General features: G+C 53.9%; 1 protein-coding gene across 2 annotated transcripts in view; it reads left to right on the top strand.

The window, feature by feature from the left end:
- RGP1 (RGP1 homolog, RAB6A GEF complex partner 1) overlaps positions 1 to 26,420 on the top strand; it is a 54,377-nt gene extending 27,957 nt beyond the window's left edge. For both annotated transcript variants that reach the window (XM_073562481.1, XM_073562482.1), the window contains 7 exons: positions 3,490 to 3,626; positions 3,698 to 3,781; positions 3,886 to 4,035; positions 7,780 to 7,926; positions 8,046 to 8,173; positions 17,522 to 17,699; positions 23,668 to 26,420. In XM_073562481.1, the coding sequence (XP_073418582.1) occupies positions 3,490 to 3,626; positions 3,698 to 3,781; positions 3,886 to 4,035; positions 7,780 to 7,926; positions 8,046 to 8,173; positions 17,522 to 17,699; positions 23,668 to 23,891 (1,048 nt within the window). In that variant the 3' untranslated portion in view covers positions 23,892 to 26,420. The remainder of the gene's footprint in view (positions 1 to 3,489; positions 3,627 to 3,697; positions 3,782 to 3,885; positions 4,036 to 7,779; positions 7,927 to 8,045; positions 8,174 to 17,521; positions 17,700 to 23,667) is intronic.
- Positions 26,421 to 26,738: the final 318 nt, after the last annotated feature.

Raw genomic sequence — 26,738 nt, 5'->3', positions numbered from 1 at the left:
ATACAGAGGCAGGAGACACAGCAGGCCAGAGTAACATTAAGCACAGCAGAACTTCCACAACAGGTTCATGGTCTCTCTGTTACTTCCCTTACAACTGTGGATTTATCAGGCAGCAGGTTTCCATCGTCCACAAGTGTTCAAAAGTTCCTCAGCAGGAGGTGGCTGTAGTACCAAGTCCAAGACTTCCAGGAGCAGGTCACAGGCTACAGCAGACTTGATTCTGAAGCACTGATGGCTCAGCTGAGGCTACTTAAGAGGCAAGAGGGAGAGAATCAGGGCGGGAACATGAAAGCTGGAAACTCCATATTAACTGAGGGCAAGATAGCTGCAGCAGGACAGAAAGCAAAATGGCCGACGGAAAAAAATGAATTTCAAAAACATGTCAAAGACTGAGAACCTTACACCTGTATCTAGAATTGATCGTACTAATCACCATGGAGCACACGGCCATCATACCGTTCAGGAAGGAGACGTGTCCTGTATCTAGAGGTGATCGTACTAACCACCATGGAGCACACGGCCATCATACCGTTCAGGAAGGAGACGTGTCCTGTATCTAGAGGTGATCGTACTAATCACCATGCAGCACACGGCCATCATACCGTTCAGGAAGGAGACGTGTTCTGTATCTAGAGGTGATCGTACTAACCACCATGGAGCACACGGCCATCATACCGTTCAGGAAGGAGACGTGTCCTGTATCTAGAGGTGATCGTACTAATCACCATGGAGCACGCGGCCATCATACCGTTCAGGAAGGAGACGTGTCCTGTATCTAGAGGTGATCGTACTAACCACCATGGAGCACACGGCCATCATACCGTTCAGGAAGGAGACGTGTTCTGTATCTAGAGGTGATCGTACTAATCACCATGCAGCACACGGCCATCATACCGTTCAGGAAGGAGACGTGTCCTGTATCTAGAGGTGATCGTACTAATCACCATGCAGCACACGGCCATCATACCGTTCAGGAAGGAGACGGGTCCTGTATCTAGAGGTGATCGTACTAATCACCAGGGTGCACACGGCCATCATACCGTTCAGGAAGGAGACGTGTCCTGTATCTAGAGGTGATCGTACTAATCACCAGGGTGCACACGGCCATCATACCGTTCAGGAAGGAGACGTGTTCTGTATCTAGAGGTGATCGTACTAATCACCAGGGTGCACACGGCCATCATACCGTTCAGGAAGGAGACGTGTCCTGTATCTAGAGGTGATCGTACTAATCACCATGGAGCACACGGCCATCATACCGTTCAGGAAGGAGATGGGTCCTGTATCTAGAGGTGATCGTACTAATCACCAGGGTGCACGCGGCCATCATACCGTTCAGGAAGGAGACGTGTCCTGTATCTAGAGGTGATCGTACTAATCACCATGGAGCACACGGCCATCATACTGTTCAGGAAGGAGACGGGTCCTGTATCTAGAATTGATCGTACTAATCACCATGGAGCACACGGCCATCATACCTTTCAGGAAGGAGATGGGTCCTGTATCTAGAGGTGATCGTACTAACCACCATGGAGCACACGGCCATCATACCGTTCAGGAAGGAAACGTGTCCTGTATCTAGAGGTGATCGTACTAATCACCATGGAGCACACGGCCATCATACCGTTCAGGAAGGAGACGTGTCCTGTATCTAGAGGTGATCGTACTAATCACCATGGAGCACACGGCCATCATACCGTTCAGGAAGGAGACGTGTCCTGTATCTAGAGGTGATCGTACTAATCACCAGGGTGCACGCGGCCATCATATCGTTCAGGAAGGAGACGTGTCCTGTATCTAGAGGTGATCGTACTAATCACCATGGAGCACGCGGCCATCATACTGTTCAGGAAGGAGACGGGTCCTGTATCTAGAGGTGATCGTACTAATCACCATGGAGCACGTGGCCATCATACTGTTCAGGAAGGAGACGTGTTCTGTATCTAGAGGTGATCGTACTAATCACCATGGAGCACGTGGCCATCATACCGTTCAGGAAGGAGACGTGTCCTGTATCTAGAGGTGATCGTACTAATCACCAGGGTGCACGAGGCCATCATACCGTTCAGGAAGGAGACGTGTCCTGTATCTAGAGGTGATCGTACTAATCACCATGGAGCACGCGGCCATCATACTGTTCAGGAAGGAGACGTGTTCTGTATCTAGAGGTGATCGTACTAATCACCATGGAGCACGTGGCCATCATACTGTTCAGGAAGGAGACGGGTCCTGTATCTAGAGGTGATCGTACTAATCACCATGGAGCACACGGCCATCATGCTGTTCATAATTAATATTTAATACATTTTATTTCTATAGCGCCGACATATTCCGCAGCACTTTACATTTCAGAGGGGACTTGTTCAGACAATAGACATTACAGCATAACAATAATCACATAGATCATAACAGATACCAAGAGGAGTGAGGGCCCTGCTCGCAAGCTTACAGTCTATGAGGAAAGAGGGAGACACGAAAGGTGGGTGGTAACAGTTGCCCTGATTGTATGGACCAGCCATAATGTTAAGTGTGTACCAGTACAGATGCAGAGGGCTAATGGATGCATAAAGCATGTGGGAACATGATACGGGGAACCTGATTATGGTAAAACTTTTGGCTGTGCCACCCAGGGATAGATTAGGTTAATGTGTTGAGGTGATAGGCCAGTCTGAATAAATGCGTTTTTAGGGCACGCTTAAAATTGTGGGGATTGGGGACTAATCGTATTGACCTGGGTAGTGCATTCCAAAGAATTGGCGCAGCACGAGTATAGTCTTGGAGACGGGAGTGGGAGGTTCTGATTATTGAGCATGCTAACCTCAGGTCATCAGCAGAACGGAGGGCACGGGTAGGGTGGTATACTGAAACAAGGGAGGAGATGTAGGGTGGTGCTGAGCCATGGAGAGCTTTGTGGGTGAGGGTAATAAGTTTTATACTGAATTCTGGAGTGGATGGGTAGCCAGTGTAATGACTGGCACAAGGTAGAGGCATCGGTGTAACGATTGGTGAGGAATATGATCCTGGCTGCAGCATTCAGGACAGATTGGAGAGGGAAGGAGACGGGTCCTGTATCTAGAGATGATCGTACTAATCACCATGGAGCACTCGGTCATCATACCGTTCAGGAAGGTGACGTGTTCAGTATCTCGAGATGGCAGATGTTTTCTCAGATGGCAGATATCGTCGGGTTTTCAGAGGCCATGTCTTTGTTGTATTCTCTCAGGCGATGGTGGATGTTGGTGTATTCTCTGAGGTCATGGCGGATGTAGTTGTGGTGCTCTCTGGACGGGCTGGCAGAGGTTGTCTTCTCTGGACATGGTAGTGGATGTCTCCTCTAAATGGGGTGGAAAGTTTCTCTACACTGCAGGTGCATACTTACTGCTGCCCATTAGGTCCCGGCTGGAAGGGGAACATGGTCCACTCTTGGCTGAGGATGTTGATAATTGTAAGTTGTTGTGTTTTTTTTTTTTTTTTTCTTTCCCCTCGTAGTGAGACCTTGGCATGGGCGAGTGCACAGATCCACTGTCAGTTTCATGCTAGTGACAGCAGAGTCCAGCTTCCCGCCAGTGAGGAGCCCCGACAGGACGTCCAGGCAGTGAACGAGACGGTGTTCATCCCTAACAGAGGTGTCTGCCACCCTCCCACAATCCCTGCATTGTCCATCAGTGCCTCCCTAATCTCTTCCCTTTCTTCTTAGGTGAGCGGGGGCAGTGTATCCTTTCCACTCCTCCCAAGATTTTGTTCTGTGACCTGCGGCTAGACCCTGGAGAGACAAAGTCATGTAAGGATGAGATGTGTCCTGGTCTAACAGTTGTATTGTGCAGAGTCTGAGAAGCTGAACTCTGACTTCCCTGTAGGTGACACAGGATGTTTCTCTTGTTTCAGACTCTTACATTGAAACTCTGCCCCTCACGGCGCCTCCTTCTTTTCGAGGCCAGTCGGTGAAATACGTTTACAAGTTGACTATTGGCTGCCAGAGAGTGAACTGCCCGATCCAGCTGCTGCGCCTCCCATTCCGGGTCTTGTTACTGCACGGTGAGAGCAGAGGAGACGGGCCGTTCCCCCTTCCAACAACGAAACGTGCTACTTTCATAGAAGTTTAGTTTTCCTTTTTCTTGTGGGCAAACTATGGCCGATCACACAGTTGTTGGGGGTAACAACGAATTACTGTGGGTTCAGGGGTTATCAGTATCTGGAGTGTTCCCATCTGTGTGTTGCTCAGAGGTCAGCTATAGTCAGTTCCCATGTCTGGGTGGTACTGGAGGCAGCGGTGGTTGGGGTATTTCCATGTCCGTGTTGGTCAGGTAAAGTCCCCATGTCTGGGTGGTACAGGAGGCTGGGGTATTTCCGTGTTGCTCAGATGTCAGTGGTAGTCATTTCCCATATCTGGGTACGAGAGGCGACGGTAGTTGGGGTATTTCCGTGTCCATGTTGGTCAGCTGTAGTCAGTTCACATGTCTGGGTGGTAGTTGGGGTATTTCCGTGTCCATGTTGGTCAGCTGTAGTCAGTTCACATGTCTGGGTGGTAGTTGGGGTATTTCCGTGTCCATGTTGGTCAGCTGTAGTCAGTTCACATGTCTGGGTGGTAGTTGGGGTATTTCCGTGTCCATGTTGGTCAGCTGTAGTCAGTTCACATGTCTGGGTGGTAGTTGGGGTATTTCCGTGTCCATGTTGGTCAGGTAAAGTCCCCATGTCTGGGTGGTACAGGAGGCTGGGGTATTTCCGTGTTGCTCAGATGTCAGTGGTAGTCATTTCCCATATCTGGGTGGTACGAGAGGCGACGGTAGTTGGGGTATTTCCGTGTCCATGTTGGTCAGCTGTAGTCAGTTCACATGTCTGGGTGGTAGTTGGGGTATTTCCGTGTCCATGTTGGTCAGCTGTAGTCAGTTCACATGTCTGGGTGGTAGTTGGGGTATTTCCATGTCCATGTTGGTCAGCTGTAGTCAGTTCACATGTCTGGGTGGTAGTTGGGGTATTTCCATGTCCATGTTGGTCAGCTGTAGTCAGTTCACATGTCTGGGTGGTAGTTGGGGTATTTCCGTGTCCATGTTGGTCAGCTGTAGTCAGTTCACATGTCTGGGTGGTAGTTGGGGTATTTCCGTGTCCATGTTGGTCAGGTAAAGTCCCCATGTCTGGGTGGTACAGGAGGCTGGGGTATTTCAGTGTTGCTCAGAGGTCAGTGGTAGTCATTTCCCATATCTGGGTGGTACGAGAGGCGACGGTAGTTGGGGTATTTCCGTGTCCATGTTGGTCAGCTGTAGTCAGTTCACATGTCTGGGTGGTAGTTGGGGTATTTCCATGTCCATGTTGGTCAGCTGTAGTCAGTTCACATGTCTGGGTGGTAGTTGGGGTATTTCCATGTCCATGTTGGTCAGCTGTAGTCAGTTCACATGTCTGGGTGGTAGTTGGGGTATTTCCGTGTCCATGTTGGTCAGCTGTAGTCAGTTCACATGTCTGGGTGGTAGTTGGGGTATTTCCGTGTCCATGTTGGTCAGGTAAAGTCCCCATGTCTGGGTGGTACAGGAGGCTGGGGTATTTCAGTGTTGCTCAGAGGTCAGTGGTAGTCATTTCCCATATCTGGGTGGTACGAGAGGCGACGGTAGTTGGGGTATTTCCGTGTCCATGTTGGTCAGCTGTAGTCAGTTCACATGTCTGGGTGGTAGTTGGGGTATTTCCGTGTCCATGTTGGTCAGCTGTAGTCAGTTCACATGTCTGGGTGGTACAGGAGGCAGCAGTAGTTGGGTTATTTCAGTGTTGCTCAGAGGTCAGTGGTAGTCATTTCCCATATCTGGGTGGTACGAGAGGCGACGGTAGTTGGGGTATTTCCGTGTCCATGTTGGTCAGCTGTAGTCAGTTCACATGTCTGGGTGGTAGTTGGGGTATTTCCATGTTGGTCAGCTGTAGTCAGTTCACATGTCTGGGTGGTAGTTGGGGTATTTCCATGTCCATGTTGGTCAGCTGTAGTCAGTTCACATGTCTGGGTGGTAGTTGGGGTATTTCCATGTCCATGTTGGTCAGCTGTAGTCAGTTCACATGTCTGGGTGGTAGTTGGGGTATTTCCGTGTCCATGTTGGTCAGCTGTAGTCAGTTCACATGTCTGGGTGGTACAGGAGGCAGCAGTAGTTGGGTTATTTCAGTGTTGCTCAGAGGTCAGTGGTAGTCATCTCCCATGTCTGGGTGGTACGAGAGGCGACGGTAGTTGGGGTATTTCCGTGTCCATGTTGGTCAGCTGTAGTCAGTTCACATGTCTGGGTGGTACAGGAGGCGACGGTAGTTGGGGTATTTCCGTGTCCATGTTGGTCAGCTGTAGTCATTTCCCATATCTGGGTGGTACGAGAGGCGACGGTAGTTGGGGTATTTCCGTGTCCATGTTGGTCAGCTGTAGTCAGTTCACATGTCTGGGTGGTAGTTGGGGTATTTCCGTGTCCATGTTGGTCAGCTGTAGTCAGTTCACATGTCTGGGTGGTAGTTGGGGTATTTCCGTGTCCATGTTGGTCAGCTGTAGTCAGTTCACATGTCTGGGTGGTAGTTGGGGTATTTCCATGTCCATGTTGGTCAGCTGTAGTCAGTTCACATGTCTGGGTGGTAGTTGGGGTATTTCCGTGTCCATGTTGGTCAGCTGTAGTCAGTTCACATGTCTGGGTGGTAGTTGGGGTATTTCCGTGTCCATGTTGGTCAGGTAAAGTCCCCATGTCTGGGTGGTACAGGAGGCTGGGGTATTTCAGTGTTGCTCAGAGGTCAGTGGTAGTCATTTCCCATATCTGGGTGGTACGAGAGGCGACGGTAGTTGGGGTATTTCCGTGTCCATGTTGGTCAGCTGTAGTCAGTTCACATGTCTGGGTGGTAGTTGGGGTATTTCCATGTCCATGTTGGTCAGCTGTAGTCAGTTCACATGTCTGGGTGGTAGTTGGGGTATTTCCATGTCCATGTTGGTCAGCTGTAGTCAGTTCACATGTCTGGGTGGTAGTTGGGGTATTTCCGTGTCCATGTTGGTCAGCTGTAGTCAGTTCACATGTCTGGGTGGTAGTTGGGGTATTTCCGTGTCCATGTTGGTCAGGTAAAGTCCCCATGTCTGGGTGGTACAGGAGGCTGGGGTATTTCAGTGTTGCTCAGAGGTCAGTGGTAGTCATTTCCCATATCTGGGTGGTACGAGAGGCGACGGTAGTTGGGGTATTTCCGTGTCCATGTTGGTCAGCTGTAGTCAGTTCACATGTCTGGGTGGTAGTTGGGGTATTTCCGTGTCCATGTTGGTCAGCTGTAGTCAGTTCACATGTCTGGGTGGTACAGGAGGCAGCAGTAGTTGGGTTATTTCAGTGTTGCTCAGAGGTCAGTGGTAGTCATCTCCCATGTCTGGGTGGTACGAGAGGCGACGGTAGTTGGGGTATTTCCGTGTCCATGTTGGTCAGCTGTAGTCAGTTCACATGTCTGGGTGGTACAGGAGGCGGTGGTAGTTGGGGTATTTCTGTGTTGCTCAGAGGTCAGCTGTAGTCAGTGTTTCCTCTCTCCTCTCATTTTGGTATAGTATTACCGCGCCGCTTTCTAGTTTTGGTCCTCACAAATACGGCGGATTATTGGCACACTGGTCCTGTTCGATAAGTTTATTCCATGTGGGACAGATCTGTGTTTGATTTCTTAGGGCAAGCTACAAATTTTTAGTTTTTAGTCCTAGTTGTAATCCCGCCATGTTCCCGAGCCCTTCCACCATAGCCAGAATCTCCATATGATGTGTGCTGGAAATCTCTCATCCAGTAAGTTCTGATCACTACTTCGACCTCTCAGCTCTGCAGGGTTTCCAGCCATTACATGACGATGAAGTTGCTCCTTCAAATCCTTTCCTTGATGATGATGAGATCTGTAAGAAAGATTTGAGACTCCTAGATTCAGCCATGGAAATCCTCATGACTGTGACGTCAAGAAGAACCTTACGTGAGTCTGCGGTGATGTGGTTATCCTGGCTGTGTAGTAGAACTGTGTCCTGCGTAGCTGTGCCGGGGATGTGTACTCTGTGCCTCTTCTGGTTAATCTTCTCATCCTTCACTCCACAGACCAGTATAACATCAGTAACGCACGCGGTCGTGTTGGAACATTCTGTATTTTTAAGACCGTTTATAAGCTTGGGGAGGATGTGATCGGGACGTTCAATTTCTCTGATGGTGAAATTCCCTGTATTCAGGTGAGAAGCCAAACTGCCAATTTCTGTAATATTGGGATCCTAGCAAATGCCTGTATTTGTGACATAGAACGCCATTATCATAGAATGGTAGAGTTGGAAGGGACCTCCTGGGCCATCTGGTCCGACCCCCTGCTCAAAGCAGGATTCGCCCAATCATCCCAGTCAGATGTCTGTCCAGCCTCTGTGTGAAGACTTCCATGGAAATAGATATCGCCACCTCTCGGGGCAGCCTGTTCCACTCATTGATCACCTCGCTGTCAAAATATTCCCTGATCCCTGTGCCCTCGAGACATCGCACAGTCCCCTGATCACACTGAAGGCTGTGCCCTCGTGACATCACACAGTCCCCTGATCACACTGAAGGCTGTGCCCTCGTGACATCACACAGTCCCCTGATCACACTGAAGGCTGTGCCCTCGTGACATCACACAGTCCCCTGATCACACTGAAGGCTGTGCCCTCGAGACATCGCACAGTCCCCTGATCTCACTGAAGGCTGTGCCCTCGTGACATCACACAATCCCCTGATCACACTGATCCCTGTGCCCTCGAGACATCACACAGTCCCCTGATCACACTGATCCCTGTGCCCTCGTGACATCACACAGTCCCCTGATCACACTGAAGGCTGTGCCCTCGTGACATCACACAGTCCCCTGATCACACTGAAGGCTGTGCCCTCGTGACATCACACAGTCCCCTGATCACACTGAAGGCTGTGCCCTCGAGACATCGCACAGTCCCCTGATCACACTGAAGGCTGTGCCCTCGTGACATCACACAGTCCCCTGATCACACTGAAGGCTGTGCCCTCGTGACATCACACAGTCCCCTGATCACACTGAAGGCTGTGCCCTCGTTGCATCACACAGTCCCCTGATCACACTGATCGCTGTGCCCTCGTGACATCACACAGTCCCCTGATCACACTGAAGGCTGTGCCCTCGTGACATCACACAGTCCCCTGATCACACTGAAGGCTGTGCCCTCCTGACATCACACAGTCCCCTGATCACACTGAAGGCTGTGCCCTCGTGACATCACACAGTCCCCTGATCACACTGAAGGCTGTGCCCTCCTGACATCACACAGTCCCCTGATCACACTGAAGGCTGTGCCCTCCTGACATCACACAGTCCCCTGATCACACTGAAGGCTGTGCCCTCCTGACATCGCACAGTCCCCTGATCACACTGAAGGCTGTGCCCTCCTGACATCGCACAGTCCCCTGATCACACTGAAGGCTGTGCCCTCCTGACATCGCACAGTCCCCTGATCACACTGAAGGCTGTGCCCTCGTGACATCGCACAGTCCCCTGATCACACTGAAGGCTGTGCCCTCGTGACATCACACAGTCCCCTGATCACACTGAAGGCTGTGCCCTCCTGACATCACACAGTCCCCTGATCACACTGATCGCTGTGCCCTCCTGACATCGCACAGTCCCCTGATCACACTGATCCCTGTGCCCTCCTGACATCGCACAGTCCCCTGATCACACTGAAGGCTGTGCCCTCCTGACATCACACAGTCCCCTGATCACACTGATCCCTGTGCCCTCCTGACATCGCACAGTCCCCTGATCACACTGAAGGCTGTGCCCTCCTGACATCGCACAGTCCCCTGATCACACTGAAGGCTGTGCCCTCGTGACATCACACAGTCCCCTGATCACACTGAAGGCTGTGCCCTCCTGACATCACACAGTCCCCTGATCACACTGAAGGCTGTGCCCTCCTGACATCGCACAGTCCCCTGATCACACTGAAGGCTGTGCCCTCCTGACATCACACAGTCCCCTGATCACACTGAAGGCTGTGCCCTCGTGACATCACACAGTCCCCTGATCACACTGAAGGCTGTGCCCTCCTGACATCACACAGTCCCCTGATCACACTGAAGGCTGTGCCCTCGTGACATCACACAGTCCCCTGATCACACTGATCGCTGTGCCCTCCTGACATCGCACAGTCCCCTGATCACACTGAAGGCTGTGCCCTCCTGACATCGCACAGTCCCCTGATCACACTGAAGGCTGTGCCCTCGTGACATCGCACAGTCCCCTGATCACACTGAAGGCTGTGCCCTCGTGACATCGCACAGTCCCCTGATCACACTGAAGGCTGTGCCCTCGTGACATCGCACAGTCCCCTGATCACACTGAAGGCTGTGCCCTCGTGACATCGCACAGTCCCCTGATCACACTGAAGGCTGTGCCCTCGTGACATCGCACAGTCCCCTGATCACACTGAAGGCTGTGCCCTCGTGACATCACACAGTCCCCTGATCACACTGAAGGCTGTGCCCTCGTGACATCACACAGTCCCCTGATCACACTGAAGGCTGTGCCCTCGTGACATCACACAGTCCCCTGATCACACTGAAGGCTGTGCCCTCCTGACATCACACAGTCCCCTGATCACACTGAAGGCTGTGCCCTCCTGACATCGCACAGTCCCCTGATCACACTGATTGCTGTGCCCTCGTGACATCGCACAGTCCCCTGATCACACTGAAGGCTGTGACATCACACAGTCCCCTGATCACACTGAAGGCTGTGCCCTCGAGACATCACACAGTCCCCTGATCACACTGAAGGCTGTGCCCTCGAGACATCGCACAGTCCCCTGATCACACTGATTGCTGTGCCCTCGTGACATCGCACAGTCCCCTGATCACACTGAAGGCTGTGACATCACACAGTCCCCTGATCACACTGAAGGCTGTGCCCTCGAGACATCACACAGTCCCCTGATCACACTGAAGGCTGTGCCCTCGTGACATCACACAGTCCCCTGATCACACTGAAGGCTGTGCCCTCGTGACATCGCACAGTCCCCTGATCACACTGATCGCTGTGCCCTCGTGACATCGCACAGTCCCCTGATCACACTGAAGGCTGTGCCCTCGAGACATCGCACAGTCCCCTGATCACACTGATCCCTGTGCCCTCGAGACATCACACAGTCCCCTGATCACACTGAAGGCTGTGCCCTCGTGACATCACACAGTCCCCTGATCACACTGAAGGCTGTGCCCTCGTGACATCGCACAGTCCCCTGATCACACTGATCGCTGTGCCCTCGTGACATCGCACAGTCCCCTGATCACACTGAAGGCTGTGACATCACACAGTCCCCTGATCACACTGAAGGCTGTGCCCTCGAGACATCACACAGTCCCCTGATCACACTGAAGGCTGTGCCCTCGAGACATCGCACAGTCCCCTGATCACACTGATCCCTGTGCCCTCGAGACATCACACAGTCCCCTGATCACACTGAAGGCTGTGACATCACACAGTCCCCTGATCACACTGAAGGCTGTGACATCACACAGTCCCCTGATCACACTGAAGGCTGTGACATCACACAGTCCCCTGATCACACTGATCGCTGTGCCCTCGTGACATCGCACAGTCCCCTGATCACACTGAAGGCTGTGCCCTCGTGACATCACACAGTCCCCTGATCACACTGAAGGCTGTGCCCTCGTGACATCGCACAGTCCCCTGATCACACTGAAGGCTGTGCCCTCGTGACATCGCACAGTCCCCTGATCACACTGAAGGCTGTGCCCTCGTGACATCACACAGTCCCCTGATCACACTGAAGGCTGTGCCCTCGTGACATCACACAGTCCCCTGATCACACTGAAGGCTGTGCCCTCGTGACATCACACAGTCCCCTGATCACACTGAAGGCTGTGACATCACACAGTCCCCTGATCACACTGAAGGCTGTGACATCACACAGTCCCCTGATCACACTGAAGGCTGTGACATCACACAGTCCCCTGATCACACTGATCGCTGTGCCCTCGTGACATCGCACAGTCCCCTGATCACACTGAAGGCTGTGCCCTCGTGACATCACACAGTCCCCTGATCACACTGATCGCTGTGCCCTCGTGACATCGCACAGTCCCCTGATCACACTGAAGGCTGTGCCCTCGTGACATCGCACAGTCCCCTGATCACACTGAAGGCTGTGCCCTCGTGACATCACACAGTCCCCTGATCACACTGAAGGCTGTGCCCTCGTGACATCACACAGTCCCCTGATCACACTGAAGGCTGTGCCCTCGTGACATCACACAGTCCCCTGATCACACTGAAGGCTGTGCCCTCGTGACATCGCACAGTCCCCTGATCACACTGAAGGTTGTGCCCTCGAGACATCACACAGTCCCCTGATCACAATGAAGGCTGTGCCCTCGTTGCATCACACAGTCCCCTGATCACACTGATCCCTGTGCCCTCGTGACGTCACACAGTCCCCTGATCACACTGATTGCTGTGCCCTCGTGACATGACACAGTCCCCTGATCACACTGAAGGCTGTGCCCTCGTGACATCACACAGTCCCCTGATCACACTGATCCCTGTGCCCTCGTGACGTCACACAGTCCCCTGATCACACTGAAGGCTGTGCCCTCGTGACATCGCACAGTCCCCTGATCACACTGAAGGCTGTGCCCTCGTGACATCGCACAGTCCCCTGATCACACTGAAGGCTGTGCCCTCGTGACATCGCACAGTCCCCTGATCACACTGAAGGCTGTGCCCTCGTGACATCGCACAGTCCCCTGATCACACTGAAGGCTGTGCCCTCGTGACATCGCACAGTCCCCTGATCACACTGAAGGCTGTGCCCTCGTGACATCGCACAGTCCCCTGATCACACTGAAGGCTGTGCCCTCGTGACATCGCACAGTCCCCTGATCACACTGAAGGCTGTGCCCTCGTGACATCGCACAGTCCCCTGATCACACTGAAGGCTGTGCCCTCGTGACATTGCACAGTCCCCTGATCACACTGAAGGCTGTGCCCTCGTGACATCACACAGTCCCCTGATCACACTGAAGGCTGTGCCCTCGTGACATCGCACAGTCCCCTGATCACACTGAAGGCTGTGCCCTCGTGACATTGCACAGTCCCCTGATCACACTGAAGGCTGTGCCCTCGTGACATCACACAGTCCCCTGATCACACTGAAGGCTGTGCCCTCGTGACATCACACAGTCCCCTGATCACACTGAAGGCTGTGCCCTCGTGACATTGCACAGTCCCCTGATCACACTGAAGGCTGTGCCCTCGTGACATCACACAGTCCCCTGATCACACTGAAGGCTGTGCCCTCGTGACATCACACAGTCCCCTGATCACACTGATTGCTGTGCCCTCGTGACATTGCACAGTCCCCTGATCACACTGAAGGCTGTGCCCTCGTGACATTGCACAGTCCCCTGATCACACTGAAGGCTGTGCCCTCGTGACATTGCACAGTCCCCTGATCACACTGAAGGCTGTGCCCTCGTGACGTCACACAGTCCCCTGATCACACTGATCCCTGTGCCCTCGTGACGTCGCACAGTCCCCTGATCACACTGAAGGCTGTGCCCTCGTGATGTCACACAGTCCCCTGATCACACTGATCGCTGTGCCCTCGTGACATCGCACAGTCCCCTGATCACACTGATCGCTGTGCCCTCGTGACATCGCACAGTCCCCTGATCACACTGAAGGCTGTGCCCTCGTTGTATCGCACAGTCCCCTGATCACACTGAAGGCTGTGCCCTCGTGACATCGCACAGTCCCCTGATCACACTGATCGCTGTGCCCTCGTGACATCGCACAGTCCCCTGATCACACTGAAGGCTGTGCCCTCGTTGTATCGCACAGTCCCCTGATCACACTGAAGGCTGTGCCCTCGTGACATCGCACAGTCCCCTGATCACACTGAAGGCTGTGCCCTCGTGACATCGCACAGTCCCCTGATCACACTGAAGGCTGTGACATCGCACAGTCCCCTGATCACACTGAAGGCTGTGCCCTCGTGACATCGCACAGTCCCCTGATCACACTGAAGGCTGTGCCCTCGTGACATCGCACAGTCCCCTGATCACACTGAAGGCTGTGCCCTCGTGACATCGCACAGTCCCCTGATCACACTGAAGGCTGTGACATCACACAGTCCCCTGATCACATTGATTGCTGTAACCTCGTTGCATCACACAGTCCCCTGATCGCTGTGCTCTCGTGACATCACACAGTCCCCTGATCGCTGTGCTCTCGTGACATCACACAGTCCCCTGATCGCTGTGCTCTCGTGACATCACACAGTCCCCTGATCGCTGTGCTCTCGTGACATCACACAGTCCCCTGATCGCTGTGCTCTCGTGACATCACACAGTCCCCTGATCGCTGTGCTCTCGTGACATCACACAGTCCCCTGATCGCTGTGCTCTCGTGACATCACACAGTCCCCTGATCGCTGTGCTCTCGTGACATCACACAGTCCCCTGATCGCTGTGCTCTCGTGACATCACACAGTCCCCTGATCGCTGTGCTCTCGTGACATCACACAGTCCCCTGATCGCTGTGCTCTCGTGACATCACACAGTCCCCTGATCGCTGTGCTCTCGTGACATCACACAGTCCCCTGATCGCTGTGCTCTCGTGACATCACACAGTCCCCTGATCGCTGTGCTCTCGTGACATCACACAGTCCCCTGATCGCTGTGCTCTCGTGACATCACACAGTCCCCTGATCGCTGTGCTCTCGTGACATCACACAGTCCCCTGATCGCTGTGCTCTCGTGACATCACACAGTCCCCTGATCGCTGTGCTCTCGTGACATCACACAGTCCCCTGATCGCTGTGCTCTCGTGACATCACACAGTCCCCTGATCGCTGTGCCCTCGTGACATCACACAGTCCCCTGATCACACTGAAGGCTGTGCCCTCGTTGCATCACACAGTCCCCTGATCACACTGATCGCTGTGCCCTCGAGACATCACACAGTCCCCTGATCACACTGATCCCTGTGCCCTGGTGACGTCACACAGTCCCCTGATCACACTGATTGCTGTGCCCTCGAGACATCACACAGTCCCCTGATCACACTGATTGCTGTGCCCTCGAGACATCACACAGTCCCCTGATCACACTGATCCCTGTGCCCTGGTGACGTCACACAGTCCCCTGATCACACTGATTGCTGTGCCCTCGAGACATCACACAGTCCCCTGATCACACTGATCCCTGTGCCCTGGTGACGTCACACAGTCCCCTGATCACACTGATTGCTGTGCCCTCGTGACGTGACACAGTCCCCTGATCACACTGAAGGCTGTGCCCTCGTGACATCACACAGTCCCCTGATCACACTGATCCCTGTGCCCTGGTGACGTCACACAGTCCCCTGATCACACTGATTGCTGTGCCCTCGAGACATCACACAGTCCCCTGATCACACTGATCCCTGTGCCCTGGTGACGTCACACAGTCCCCTGATCACACTGATTGCTGTGCCCTCGTGACATGACACAGTCCCCTGATCACACTGAAGGCTGTGCCCTCGTGACATCACACAGTCCCCTGATCACACTGATCCCTGTGCCCTGGTGACGTCACACAGTCCCCTGATCACACTGATCCCTGTGCCCTGGTGACGTCACACAGTCCCCTGATCACACTGAAGGCTGTGCCCTCGTGACATCACACAGTCCCCTGGTCACACTGAAGGCTGTGCCCTCGTGACATCACACAGTCCCCTGGTCACACTGAAGGCTGTGCCCTCGTGACATCACACAGTCCCCTGGTCACACTGAAGGCTGTGCCCTCGTGACATCACACAGTCCCCTGATCACACTGATTGCTGTGCCCTCGTGACATCACACAGTCCCCTGATCACACTGATCCCTGTGCCCTCGTTGCATCACACAGTCCCCTGATCACACTGAAGGCTGTGCCCTCGTTGCATCACACAGTCCCCTGATCACACTGATCGCTGTGCCCTCGTGACATCACACAGTCCCCTGATCACACTGATCGCTGTGCCCTCGAGACATCACACAGTCCCCTGATCACACTGAAGGCTGTGCCCTCGTTGCATCACACAGTCCCCTGATCACACTGATCCCTGTGCCCTCGTGACGTCACACAGTCCCCTGATCACACTGATTGCTGTGCCCTCGTGACATCACACAGTCCCCTGATCACACTGAAGGCTGTGACATCGCACAGTCCCCTGATCACACTGAAGGCTGTGCCCTCGTGACATCGCACAGTCCCCTGATCACACTGAAGGCTGTGCCCTCGTGACATCGCACAGTCCCCTGATCACACTGAAGGCTGTCCCCTCGTGACATCGCACAGTCCCCTGATCACACTGAAGGCTGTGCCCTCGTGACATCGCACAGTCCCCTGATCACACTGAAGGCTGTGACATCACACAGTCCCCTGATCACATTGATTGCTGTAACCTCGTTGCATCACACAGTCCCCTGATCACATTGATTGCTGTAACCTCGTTGCATCACACAGTCCCCTGATCGCTGTGCTCTCGTGACATCACACAGTCCCCTGATCGCTGTGCTCTCGTGACATCACACAGTCCCCTGATCGCTGTGCTCTCGTGACATCACACAGTCCCCTGATCGCTGTGCTCTCGTGACATCACACAGTCCCCTGATCGCTGTGCTCTCGTGACATCACACAGTCCCCTGATCGCTGTGCTCTCGTGACATCACACAGTCCCCTGATCGCTGTGCTCTCGTGACATCACACAGTCCCCTGATCGCTGTGCTCTCGTGACATCACACAGTCCCCTGATCGCTGTGCTCTCGTGACATCACACAGTCCCCTGATCGCTGTGCTCTCGTGACATCACACAGTCCCCTGATCGCTGTGCTCTCGTGACATCACACAGTCCCCTGATCGCTGTGCTCTCGTGACATCACACAGTCCCCTGATCGCTGTGCTCTCGTGACATCACACAGTCCCCTGATCGCTGTGACATCACACAGTCCCCTGATCGCTGTGACATCACACAGTCCCCTGATCGCTGTGACATCACACAGTCCCCTGATCGCTGTGACATCACACAGTCCCCTGATCGCTGTGACATCACACAGTCCCCTGATCGCTGTGACATCACACAGTCCCCTGATCGCTGTGACATCACACAGTCCCCTGATCGCTGTGACATCACACAGTCCCCTGATCGCTGTGACATCACACAGTCCCCTGATCGCTGTGACATCACACAGTCCCCTGATCGCTGTGACATCACACAGTCCCCTGATCGCTGTGACATCACACAGTCCCCTGATCGCTGTGACATCACACAGTCCCCTGATCACACTGAAGGCTGTGCCCTCGTGACATCACACAGTCCCCTGATCACACTGATTGCTGTGACATCACACAGTCCCCTGATCACACTGATTGCTGTGACATCACACAGTCCCCTGATCACACTGATTGCTGTGCCCTTGTTACACATGGTTGTGTTATGACCGGTGTCGGGATCACTTTGTCCTTTCTTTTTCCATGTTCAGTATTCGGTGTCTCTTCAGACTGAGGAGAGTGTGCAGGAGGAGTACAGACGCTCCCGTGGACAGCCGCTGTCCGTGAGCACGCACGCTCAGCACCATGAGTCCTGCTTACATACAGCCAGCAGTAACTTCAGCCTTCCGGTGCCTCTTAGCTCCTGTCCTGGCTTCAGCACGAATATCGGTTAGTGGTCTCCTACTTACTGAAATGGGGTCTTGCTGAAGAACCACCTGAGGATGTGATCTGTCAGGTTCTGAACTCTTGTGGTGGCACTGATCCCTGTGTAGCTTTGCCCCCCCGATGTGGAGGGTCTGTGTGCTCCTCCTAGTCAGCATCTCTGAAGACTTTCTCCCTCCTGTCCTGCCTGTCATTGTATGGCTGGGGATAAACGGCGACACTTGTTGTGTGGCAGCAATTCTCAGACCCATCGCCTGACCAGAAACATTTGTGCGACTCGGAGATCTGAATTTCCTGAAGAAAAATGACCAAATCTCAGCGACTGAGAATCCAGCAGGTCCCCACAGACGGACACGACTAGAAGCCATGTTACAATGTGACCCTGCTGCTTCATGTGCCACGTGCCGTCTTGTTTGAATTTTTTTTTTTTAAGCCATAAATTTTGATACAATGTTTGTAATATCCTGGCTGGGCTCGCCCCCACGGTGTGCCGGCTGGGCTCGCCCCCACGGTGTGCCGGCTGGGCTCGCCCCCACGGTGTGCCGGCTGGGCTCGCCCCCACGGTGTGCCGGCTGGGCTCGCCCCCACGGTGTGCCGGCTGGGCTCGCCCCCACGGTGTGCCGGCTGGGCTCGCCCCCACGGTGTGCCGGCTGGGCTCGTCCGCAGGTTTTCTTGCTTTTTTCCTACAACATGGCCGTATGTGGTCGGGTTATTTGTGGGATGAGTTCTACTGTACAGTCTTCTGGGAAACAAGTACTGAGAAATGGTGGAAACGATGCAGTGTGTGCCTAGACGTGTCCTGAAGGCCGAATCTCTGGGTCCGTGCGCCGAGTCCAGACTCGTATAGGGTTATTATTGTTTTGTTTTTCATTATAGTGAAAATATTTTTGGGAATTTTCTGTAATTTTTTTTTTTTTTTATTCCTTCTGTGTTGCCATTTTCAGAGACCCGTCCATTTTTGTCCCTAGCACTTTGTGGCGGCCCGGTGGTATTATTTGGGGAAGTATGCATTGTTTTCTATTGCTTTCCTGATGCTCCCTGCATGGGTTAATTACACACGTTGATTGGCCGCGTCCAGGCTTATTTAATGTCGGTTTCTCTTGTGCGGTCCTCGCCCGATGAGGAGTCTTAGTCCGGGACTTGCGATGGTTTCATCACTTGTTCTTGTGCTGCATTACCAAACTATGGAGGGAACATGGCTGTGACCGCACCTTGCAGCTGCTCCATGGGGCAGAGAAGAATCATGGGAGCACCGGTTCATCAGTGCTTAAGGGGTTAAAGAGCAGCGATTGGCGATAGCTCAGGTCACTTCTGTCCCAGGCAAACACCGACCGCATGCGCCGCTCCATAGGACGTACTGTTCAGTGTGAGACACGATGGAGCCACATCTGTGCAGAGACTGCAAGCTTAGATCCTGGGGTGGTCTCTACAGACGCCTGTGCCCCCCTCTGCTAGCTTCGTCACATCTGTGCAGAGCTTAGATCCTGGGGTGGTCTCCACAGACGCTTGTGCCCCCCCCCCCCCCGCCCCCCTACCTTGCTGGCTCCGTCACATCTGTGCAGAGCTTGGATCCTGGGGTGTTCTCCACAGACGCTTGTGCCCCCCCCCCCCACTGGCTCCGTCACATCTGTGCAGAGCTTAGATCATGGGGTGGTCTCTACAGACGCTTGTGCCCCCCCTTGCTGGCTCCGTCACATCCGTGCAGAGCTTAGATCCTGGGGTGGTCTCTACAGATGCTTGAGCCCCCCCCCCCCCTTGCTGGCTCCGTCACATCTGTGCAGAGCTTAGATCCTGGGGTGGTCTCTACAGACGCTTGTGCCCCCCCCCCCACTGGCTCCGTCACATCTGTGCAGAGCTTAGATCATGGGGTGGTCTCTACAGATGCTTGAGCCCCCCCCCCCCTTGCTGGCTCCGTCACATCCGTGCAGAGCTTAGATCCTGGGGTGGTCTCTACAGATGCTTGAGCTCCCCCCCCCCACTGGCTCCGTCACATCTGTGCAGAGCTTAGATCATGGGGTGGTCTCTACAGATGCTTGAGCCCCCCCCCCCTTGCTGGCTCCGTCACATCCGTGCAGAGCTTAGATCCTGGGGTGGTCTCTACAGACGCTTGTGCCCCCCCCCCCCACTGGCTCCGTCACATCTGTGCAGAGCTTAGATCATGGGGTGGTCTCTACAGATGCTTGAGCCCCCCCCCCCTTGCTGGCTCCGTCACATCCGTGCAGAGCTTAGATCCTGGGGTGGTCTCTACAGATGCTTGAGCTCCCCCCCCCCTCCTGCTGGCTCCGTCACATCCGTGCAGAGCTTAGTTCCTGGGGTGGTCTCCACAGACGCTTGTGCCCCCCCCCTTGCTGGCTCCGTCACATCTGTGCAGAGCTTAGATCCTGGGGTGATCTCCACAGACGCTTGTGCCCCCCCCCCCTTGCTGGCTCCGTCACATCTGTGCAGAGCTTGGATCCTGGGGTGGTCTCTACAGACGCTTGTGCCCCCCCCTTGCTGGCTCCGTCACATCTGTGCAGAGCTTAGATCCTGGGGTGGTCTCTACAGACGCTTGTGCCCCCCCCTTGCTGGCTCCGTCACATCCGTGCAGAGCTTAGATCCTGGGGTGGTCTCTACAGACGCTTGTGCCCCCCCCCCCACTGGCTCTGTCACATCTGTGCAGAGCTTAGATCATGGGGTGGTCTCTACAGATGCTTGAGCCCCCCCCCCCCTTGCTGGCTCCGTCACATCCGTGCAGAGCTTAGATCCTGGGGTGGTCTCCACAGACGCTTGTGCCCCCCCCCTTGCTGGCTCCGTCACATCTGTGCAGAGCTTAGATCCTGGGGTGATCTCCACAGACGCTTGTGCCCCCCCCCCCTTGCTGGCTCCGTCACATCTGTGCAGAGCTTGGATCCTGGGGTGGTCTCTACAGACGCTTGTGCCCCCCCCTTGCTGGCTCCGTCACATCTGTGCAGAGCTTAGATCCTGGGGTGGTCTCTACAGACGCTTGTGCCCCCCCCCCCCACTGGCTCCGTCACATCTGTGCAGAGCTTAGATCATGGGGTGGTCTCTACAGATGCTTGAGCCCCCCCCCCTCCTGCTGGCTCCGTCACATCCGTGCAGAGCTTAGATCCTGGGGTGGTCTCCACAGACGCTTGTGCCCCCCCCCCCCCTGCTGTCTCCGTCACATCTGTGCAGAGCTCGGATCATGGGGTGGTCTCTACAGACGCTTGTGCCCCCCCCCTTGCTGTCTCCGTCACATCTGTGCAGAGCTCGGATCATGGGGTGGTCTCTACAGACGCTTGTGCCCCCCCCCTTGCTGTCTCCGTCACATCTGTGCAGAGCTCGGATCATGGGGTGGTCTCTACAGACGCTTGAGCCCCCCCCTGCTGTCTCCATCACATCTGTGCAGAGCTCTGATCATGGGGTGGTCTCTACAGACGCTTGAGCCCCCCCTGCTGTCTCCGTCACATCTGTGCAGAGCTTGGATCATGGGGTGGTCTCTACAGACGCTTGTGCCCCCCCCTTGCTGTCTCCGTCACATCTGTGCAGAGCTCGGATCATGGGGTGGTCTCTACAGACGCTTGAGCCCCCCCTGCTGTCTCCGTCACATCTGTGCAGAGCTCGGATCATGGGGTGGTCTCTACAGACGCTTGTGCCCCCCCCCCCCTTGCTGGTTCCGTCACATCTGGGCAGAGCTTAGATCATGGGGTGGTCTCTACAGACTCTTGTGCTTCCCCCCCCCCCCCCCCCTTGCTGGTTCCGTCACATCTGGGCAGAGCTTAGATCATGGGGTGGTCTCTACAGACACTTGAGCCCCCCACTGGCTCCATCACATCTGCGCCAGTTTCCGAGACTTGTAGCGTCTCCATTTTTCGTGTTCTTAGGTTGGGTGGGGGCTTATATTTTTTGGGTGCTGATCTGACGTTTTTATTGATACCATTTTGGTGCAGATTCCACCCGCGGCTGTTAGGGACACATCTCAGCTGATCAGATCTGCTGTCATGTTCCGGAAAAGTTGCGGACTCATCGCCAGAGCCTGCACCAAACAGAGGGAGGCGTCCAATGTCGGATATATCCGTCATTGAATGTTAAGGGGTTAACACAGCTTTTCTTCTGGCTTTTGCTTATGTTTCTCTTCATGGTGCCACAACTCCTCTGAGACCCGTCTGTGCTCATTACAGCGCTGCCGCTGGCCAACCTTACAGCGCTGCCGCTGGCCAACCTTACAGCGCTGCCGCTGGCCAACCTTACAGCGCTGCCGCTGGCCAACCTTACAGCGCTGCCGCTGGCCAACATCAGCGTTGGTGACAGTGTAACGTATGAGGGTATTCACACTGCTCCTATGCGGTTGATCGTGGTGGTGACCCCTCATCCAGGGGACGACCATATCTGCTCAGGTGCTAGGAGACATGGTGGTTTGTTTTTTTCTGGTTATTTACTTGTATCTAAATAAAGATACATTTACGGTAAGATGCTCCCTAGATGTCTGCATACATTTTCTTTCTGAGCAGAGCTTACATCATGGTGTGGTCCCTACAGATGTGCTTGTGGCCCTAGGAGAACTAGCTGGAATGGAGCAGTGGCCGTTGCGCTCTGGGTCCACACGTTGGGTTATAGGCTGGCGGTGATCACACCGGAGATTAATCTACGCCACATCTTCTCCATCTGTAATCTCTGGTGTGACCACCGCCAGCTTTTTACCACCAGACGATAACCCAACGTGTGGACCCAGAAGGTGGTGAAACCCGGAGAGCAACGGCCACTGCTCCACACCAGCTTGTCCTCCATCTGTAGAGGATCCACATGGCCGCAGTCCTCGGTGAGGGCAGGTCAGCCTAGCAAAACTCTTCACTGCACAAACCTGATGAAAGTCGTAAAGTGTCAGGACCTCTTCCTTTAATGGAAGACCCCAAAACATTTCTCAGTGTTAAAGGCAAGACCTGCAGCTGGTGGGCTGCACTCGGCGTAGTGTCTGGTGGTGGGCCACAGCGGCTGCTCCTGCCAGGGACAGGGGACCTGGAGTACACAGATGTAAAGCTTCTTGTATCTCCTCCTAGAAGTTTCTTGACCCCTGTCCCCCAGCTGCAGTTTGGAAGAAAACTTCCGCATTCCTCACCCTCCCCAAGTCCAGCACAGTCTCTGGAGCTGCTTCCAGTGATTAGCGGTCAGACAATAACACATGGGTAGACGCGTTGGAGATTCAGCTCCTGACTTGAGAAGGGTGAGGAAAGTAGAGATTTAATTATTTTAAAAAAACCTGCTTTGACCCTCCCCAGGTCCGATATGGAGTCTCCGCTGCTGCTGATGTGTTATTGTCTGCAGTGCTGACCATGTGGCGAGGGTCAAACACTGGGAGCAGCTGGAGAGCCTCGGTGCTTTCCTCACCCTCCCCAGGTCTGATGCGGAGTCTCCGCTGCTGATGTGTTATTGTCTGCAGTGCTGACCATGTGGCGAGGGTCAAACACTGGGAGCAGCTGGAGAGCCTTGGGGCCTTCCTCACCCTCCCCAGGTCCGATGCGGAGTCTCCACTGCTGCTTATGTTATTGTCTGCAGTGATGACCTCGTGGTGACATACACACACTGGGAGCAGCTCCATAGACTCTATGATTTCCTCACCCTCCCCAGGTTCAGCAGAGATTGTGTCTTTTTAATAAATTAGACTCCACCTCGGAGTAGGAGATTTCTGGAGCAGGTAGAACTGCTGACCTCGATGAGCCGCTCACGGTGTGACGCTCGGTGACGGGTCACCATTGCATGTGGTGCTAGTTGAGTCCAGGTCACCCTTACTAGAGGTGTGTGGGTGGTGACCACTGGGGGAGGATATGGGCAGGCGTTGTCGGGTGCTGGTCACTGTGCTGCAGGCTGGAGGCCACGGCTTGTGGGGTGCAGTGCTGCATCCTCGGCTCCTCGTGACAACGCGGGTCCTGATGTTTACCAGCGGTGGTCTCCATGTTATTAAAGCGCCTGAATCTTTTCCCTGTTCTTCCCTCTGCAGTTTCCCTCAAGTGGCGCCTTCACTTTGAGTTTGTGACCGCGCGTGAGCCCGTGGAAGCCCCAACGGTGCCAGAAAACCAAGCGGAGATCATCACGTGGACGGGGGCAGAGCACATTGATGTGGACACGTTCAGCTGGGACCTGCCTATTCGAGTGTTACCCACCAACCCGTTACTGGCCTCGTATGTGTCTCCAGTGTCCTCCTCACACTCCATCTGTATCTGACATGGAAGGCTCGTCCTCCTCATGGTGTGTGGTCCCGAGGAACTAGTTATATGTTGGGTGCATATTGGATGTGCCCCTCTGCCTCGCCCCGCGGGGACGGGTGTCCCCTCTGCCTCACCCCGCGGGGAGGGGTGTCCCCTCTGCCTCATCCCGCGGGGACGGGCGTCCCCTCTGCCTCACCCCGCGGGGAGGGGTGTCCCCTCTGCCTCACCCCGCGGGGAGGGGTGTCCCCTCTGCCTCACCCCGCGGGGAGGGGTGTCCCCTCTGCCTCGCCCCGCGGGGACGGGCGTCCCCTCTGCCTCCTGTGGGCACATGTTCCCTCCTTCCTCTCCTCCCTTCCATCATGCAGGACATGGCTCTGGTAGAATGGGAAGCCTTTATTTAGAAGCACAGCAGCAAGTTACAACAGCCACGTCCAGGGTGAGCACAGTGTTGGCATACAGCATTACTACCGCTTGGAGATGAGCCCCTTCTGGCCGCAGCGCTTCCGTTGCTGGCATCTTCCCGGCCGCTGTGTGATGCGCAGCAGTCGCTCACTCTGAACACATGAAGTGGTTTTTTGGAGAAAGAAGAGAAATGCCGTCCGTGTCCATTAGGGCGTCCATATTGCATGACGGGGTAGTTGGGCTCCTCTAGCTGCCCAGATGGGTGGGATAGACGGTCGATGTGGACGGTTCTGGGGCTCCTGCCGACCCCCACTCATAGTCCGCACTGTGCACACATGGCAGTTTCGGATTGGCTTTCTGCACCACGGATATCTGACATGTTTCGGCGTCGTAACGAGCTTCACACCATGATGGGAAGTCAATGGGGTGCTGCGTTCTGCAAAAAAACATGATATAAAATTATTTTGTGACCACAAATCCAGAAGTCTGAGCCTCATGCAGAACTCCTGGCATTTCCAACCTCATCTGCTGTCACTGAGATTATTAAAGGGGTTGTCCACTACTAGGTCAACGGCTTCTAATTCCTCACGCCTGGCCCCTCTAAAATAAAAAATCCTCTACTTCCCTCCCATGCCGACGCCGGGACCAGTGACATCCCCGATGTGCTCGATGTAGACACGTCTGGAGACACTACAGCTACAGTAGCAGGTTTAGGCCATGCAGGTGGTGTAGTCATGTGGAAAAACATCTCCTGGACACTTCGGAGAGATGTCTGCATCACTGGTGTCACCACCAATCAATGTAACCCTGAGCTGTTAATGACTTTGGAAAAGACATTATAGGGGTCTGACTTCTGGACATTGTTATTGGTAGGTGATTACACAGGAGCTGCCGGCAGTGTCTCCGAACTTGTCTCCATCGAGCACATTGGGGACATCATTGGTCGATGATTACACAGGAGCTGCCGGCAGTGGAACCTGATGATTTGTTTAATCAGCTGCACAACCTTTCTCAGATATCCATTATTGACCTCCTTGACAACACCTGAGGCCGGAGGTGCCGGGACTGTGTCTCCGGACCTTTCTCCATTGAGCACATCAGGGATGTTGTTGGTCGGTGATTACACAGGAGCTTCCGGCATCATCTCCAGACTTGTCTCCATCGAACACATTGGAGACCTCACTGGTGAGTGATTACACAGGAGCTGCTGGCAGTGTCTCCTGACTTGTCTCCATCAAGCACATTGGGGATGTTATTGCTCAGTGATTACACAGGAGCTGCCGGCAGTGTCTCCGGACTTGTCTCCATCGAGCACATTGGGGATGTCATTTCTCAGTGATTACGCAGGAGCTGCCGGCAGTGGAACCTGATGATTTGTGTAATCAGCTGCACAACTTTTCACAGATATCCATTATTGACCTCCTTGACAACACCTGAGGCCGGAGGTGCCGGAACTGTGTCTCCGGACCTTTCTTCATTGAGCATATCAGGAGCTTTCCAGCAGCATCTCCAGACTTGTCTCCATCGAGCACATTGGAGACCTCACTGGTGAGTGATTACACAGGAGCTGCTGGCAGTGTCTCCTGACTTGTCTCCTTTGAGCACATTGGGGATGTCATTGCTCACTGATTACACAGGAGCTGCCGGCAGTGGAACCTGATGATTTGTGTAATCAGCTGCATAACTTTTCACAGATATCCATTATTGACCTCCTTGACAGCACCTGAGGCCGGAGGTGCCGGGATTTCTGCACAAGACTCACAGGATTCAGCCAGAGATTGATACTGGTTTCCATTTTCCACCATTTGTGATGTCTCGTTCACCAGATTGCCTGTTGAATTCCAAAATCTTGGCCACGACTTTGTATATTCTGTATTGTGATTACTAAGGACCCCATGGCGTGCGGGTGCACTACTGAGACGATGTGAGGACACTGTCGGGAGCAGTCATCTTCATCCTGTCAGGTGGACATTGATGTAGACAATGTCTCCATGACCACAATGCTCCTAACAAGCCACAGGGGACATCTCAGTAGTGCAGCCTCAGGCTCTGGGCCTTTAAAGCCTCATTCAGAAAACTGACAATTTGGATTTTTGTTCATTAGTGATTTTCACTTATAAATAAAGGAAATCCTAAGCTTCGATCCAGTAGTGTCCCTTTTATGCTGTAAGGTCATGCAACTTTTTCAACTTGGTTTATGATCCGTGTAGGCCTGCATAGTTGTTTATTTGTTCATTTATGGCCTCCTGCTGTCTTAACGTAGTTGATTGATTGCTAACGAGGTAGCCTCCTACATATTGAGACATAGTAACAATAGAAGTCCCATATAGGCTGCTACAATACCAGGTGGTAGAAACAAAAGTTTGTCCACCCCTGGCAGAGGCCACATCAGCTCCAACAATAAATGAGAGCTAGAGAAGAAAAGACATAGCTTGGGAAAGCATTTATGCAGGGGTTATCA

This window comes from Dendrobates tinctorius, unplaced genomic scaffold (genome assembly GCF_039654945.1).
Source record: "Dendrobates tinctorius isolate UK_male_01 unplaced genomic scaffold, ASM3965494v1 ptg000353l, whole genome shotgun sequence".
Classification (NCBI taxonomy): Eukaryota; Metazoa; Chordata; class Amphibia; order Anura; family Dendrobatidae; genus Dendrobates; species Dendrobates tinctorius.
Note: the sequence above shows the minus strand (reverse complement) of the source record. Positions and strands in the feature narration are given on the sequence as shown.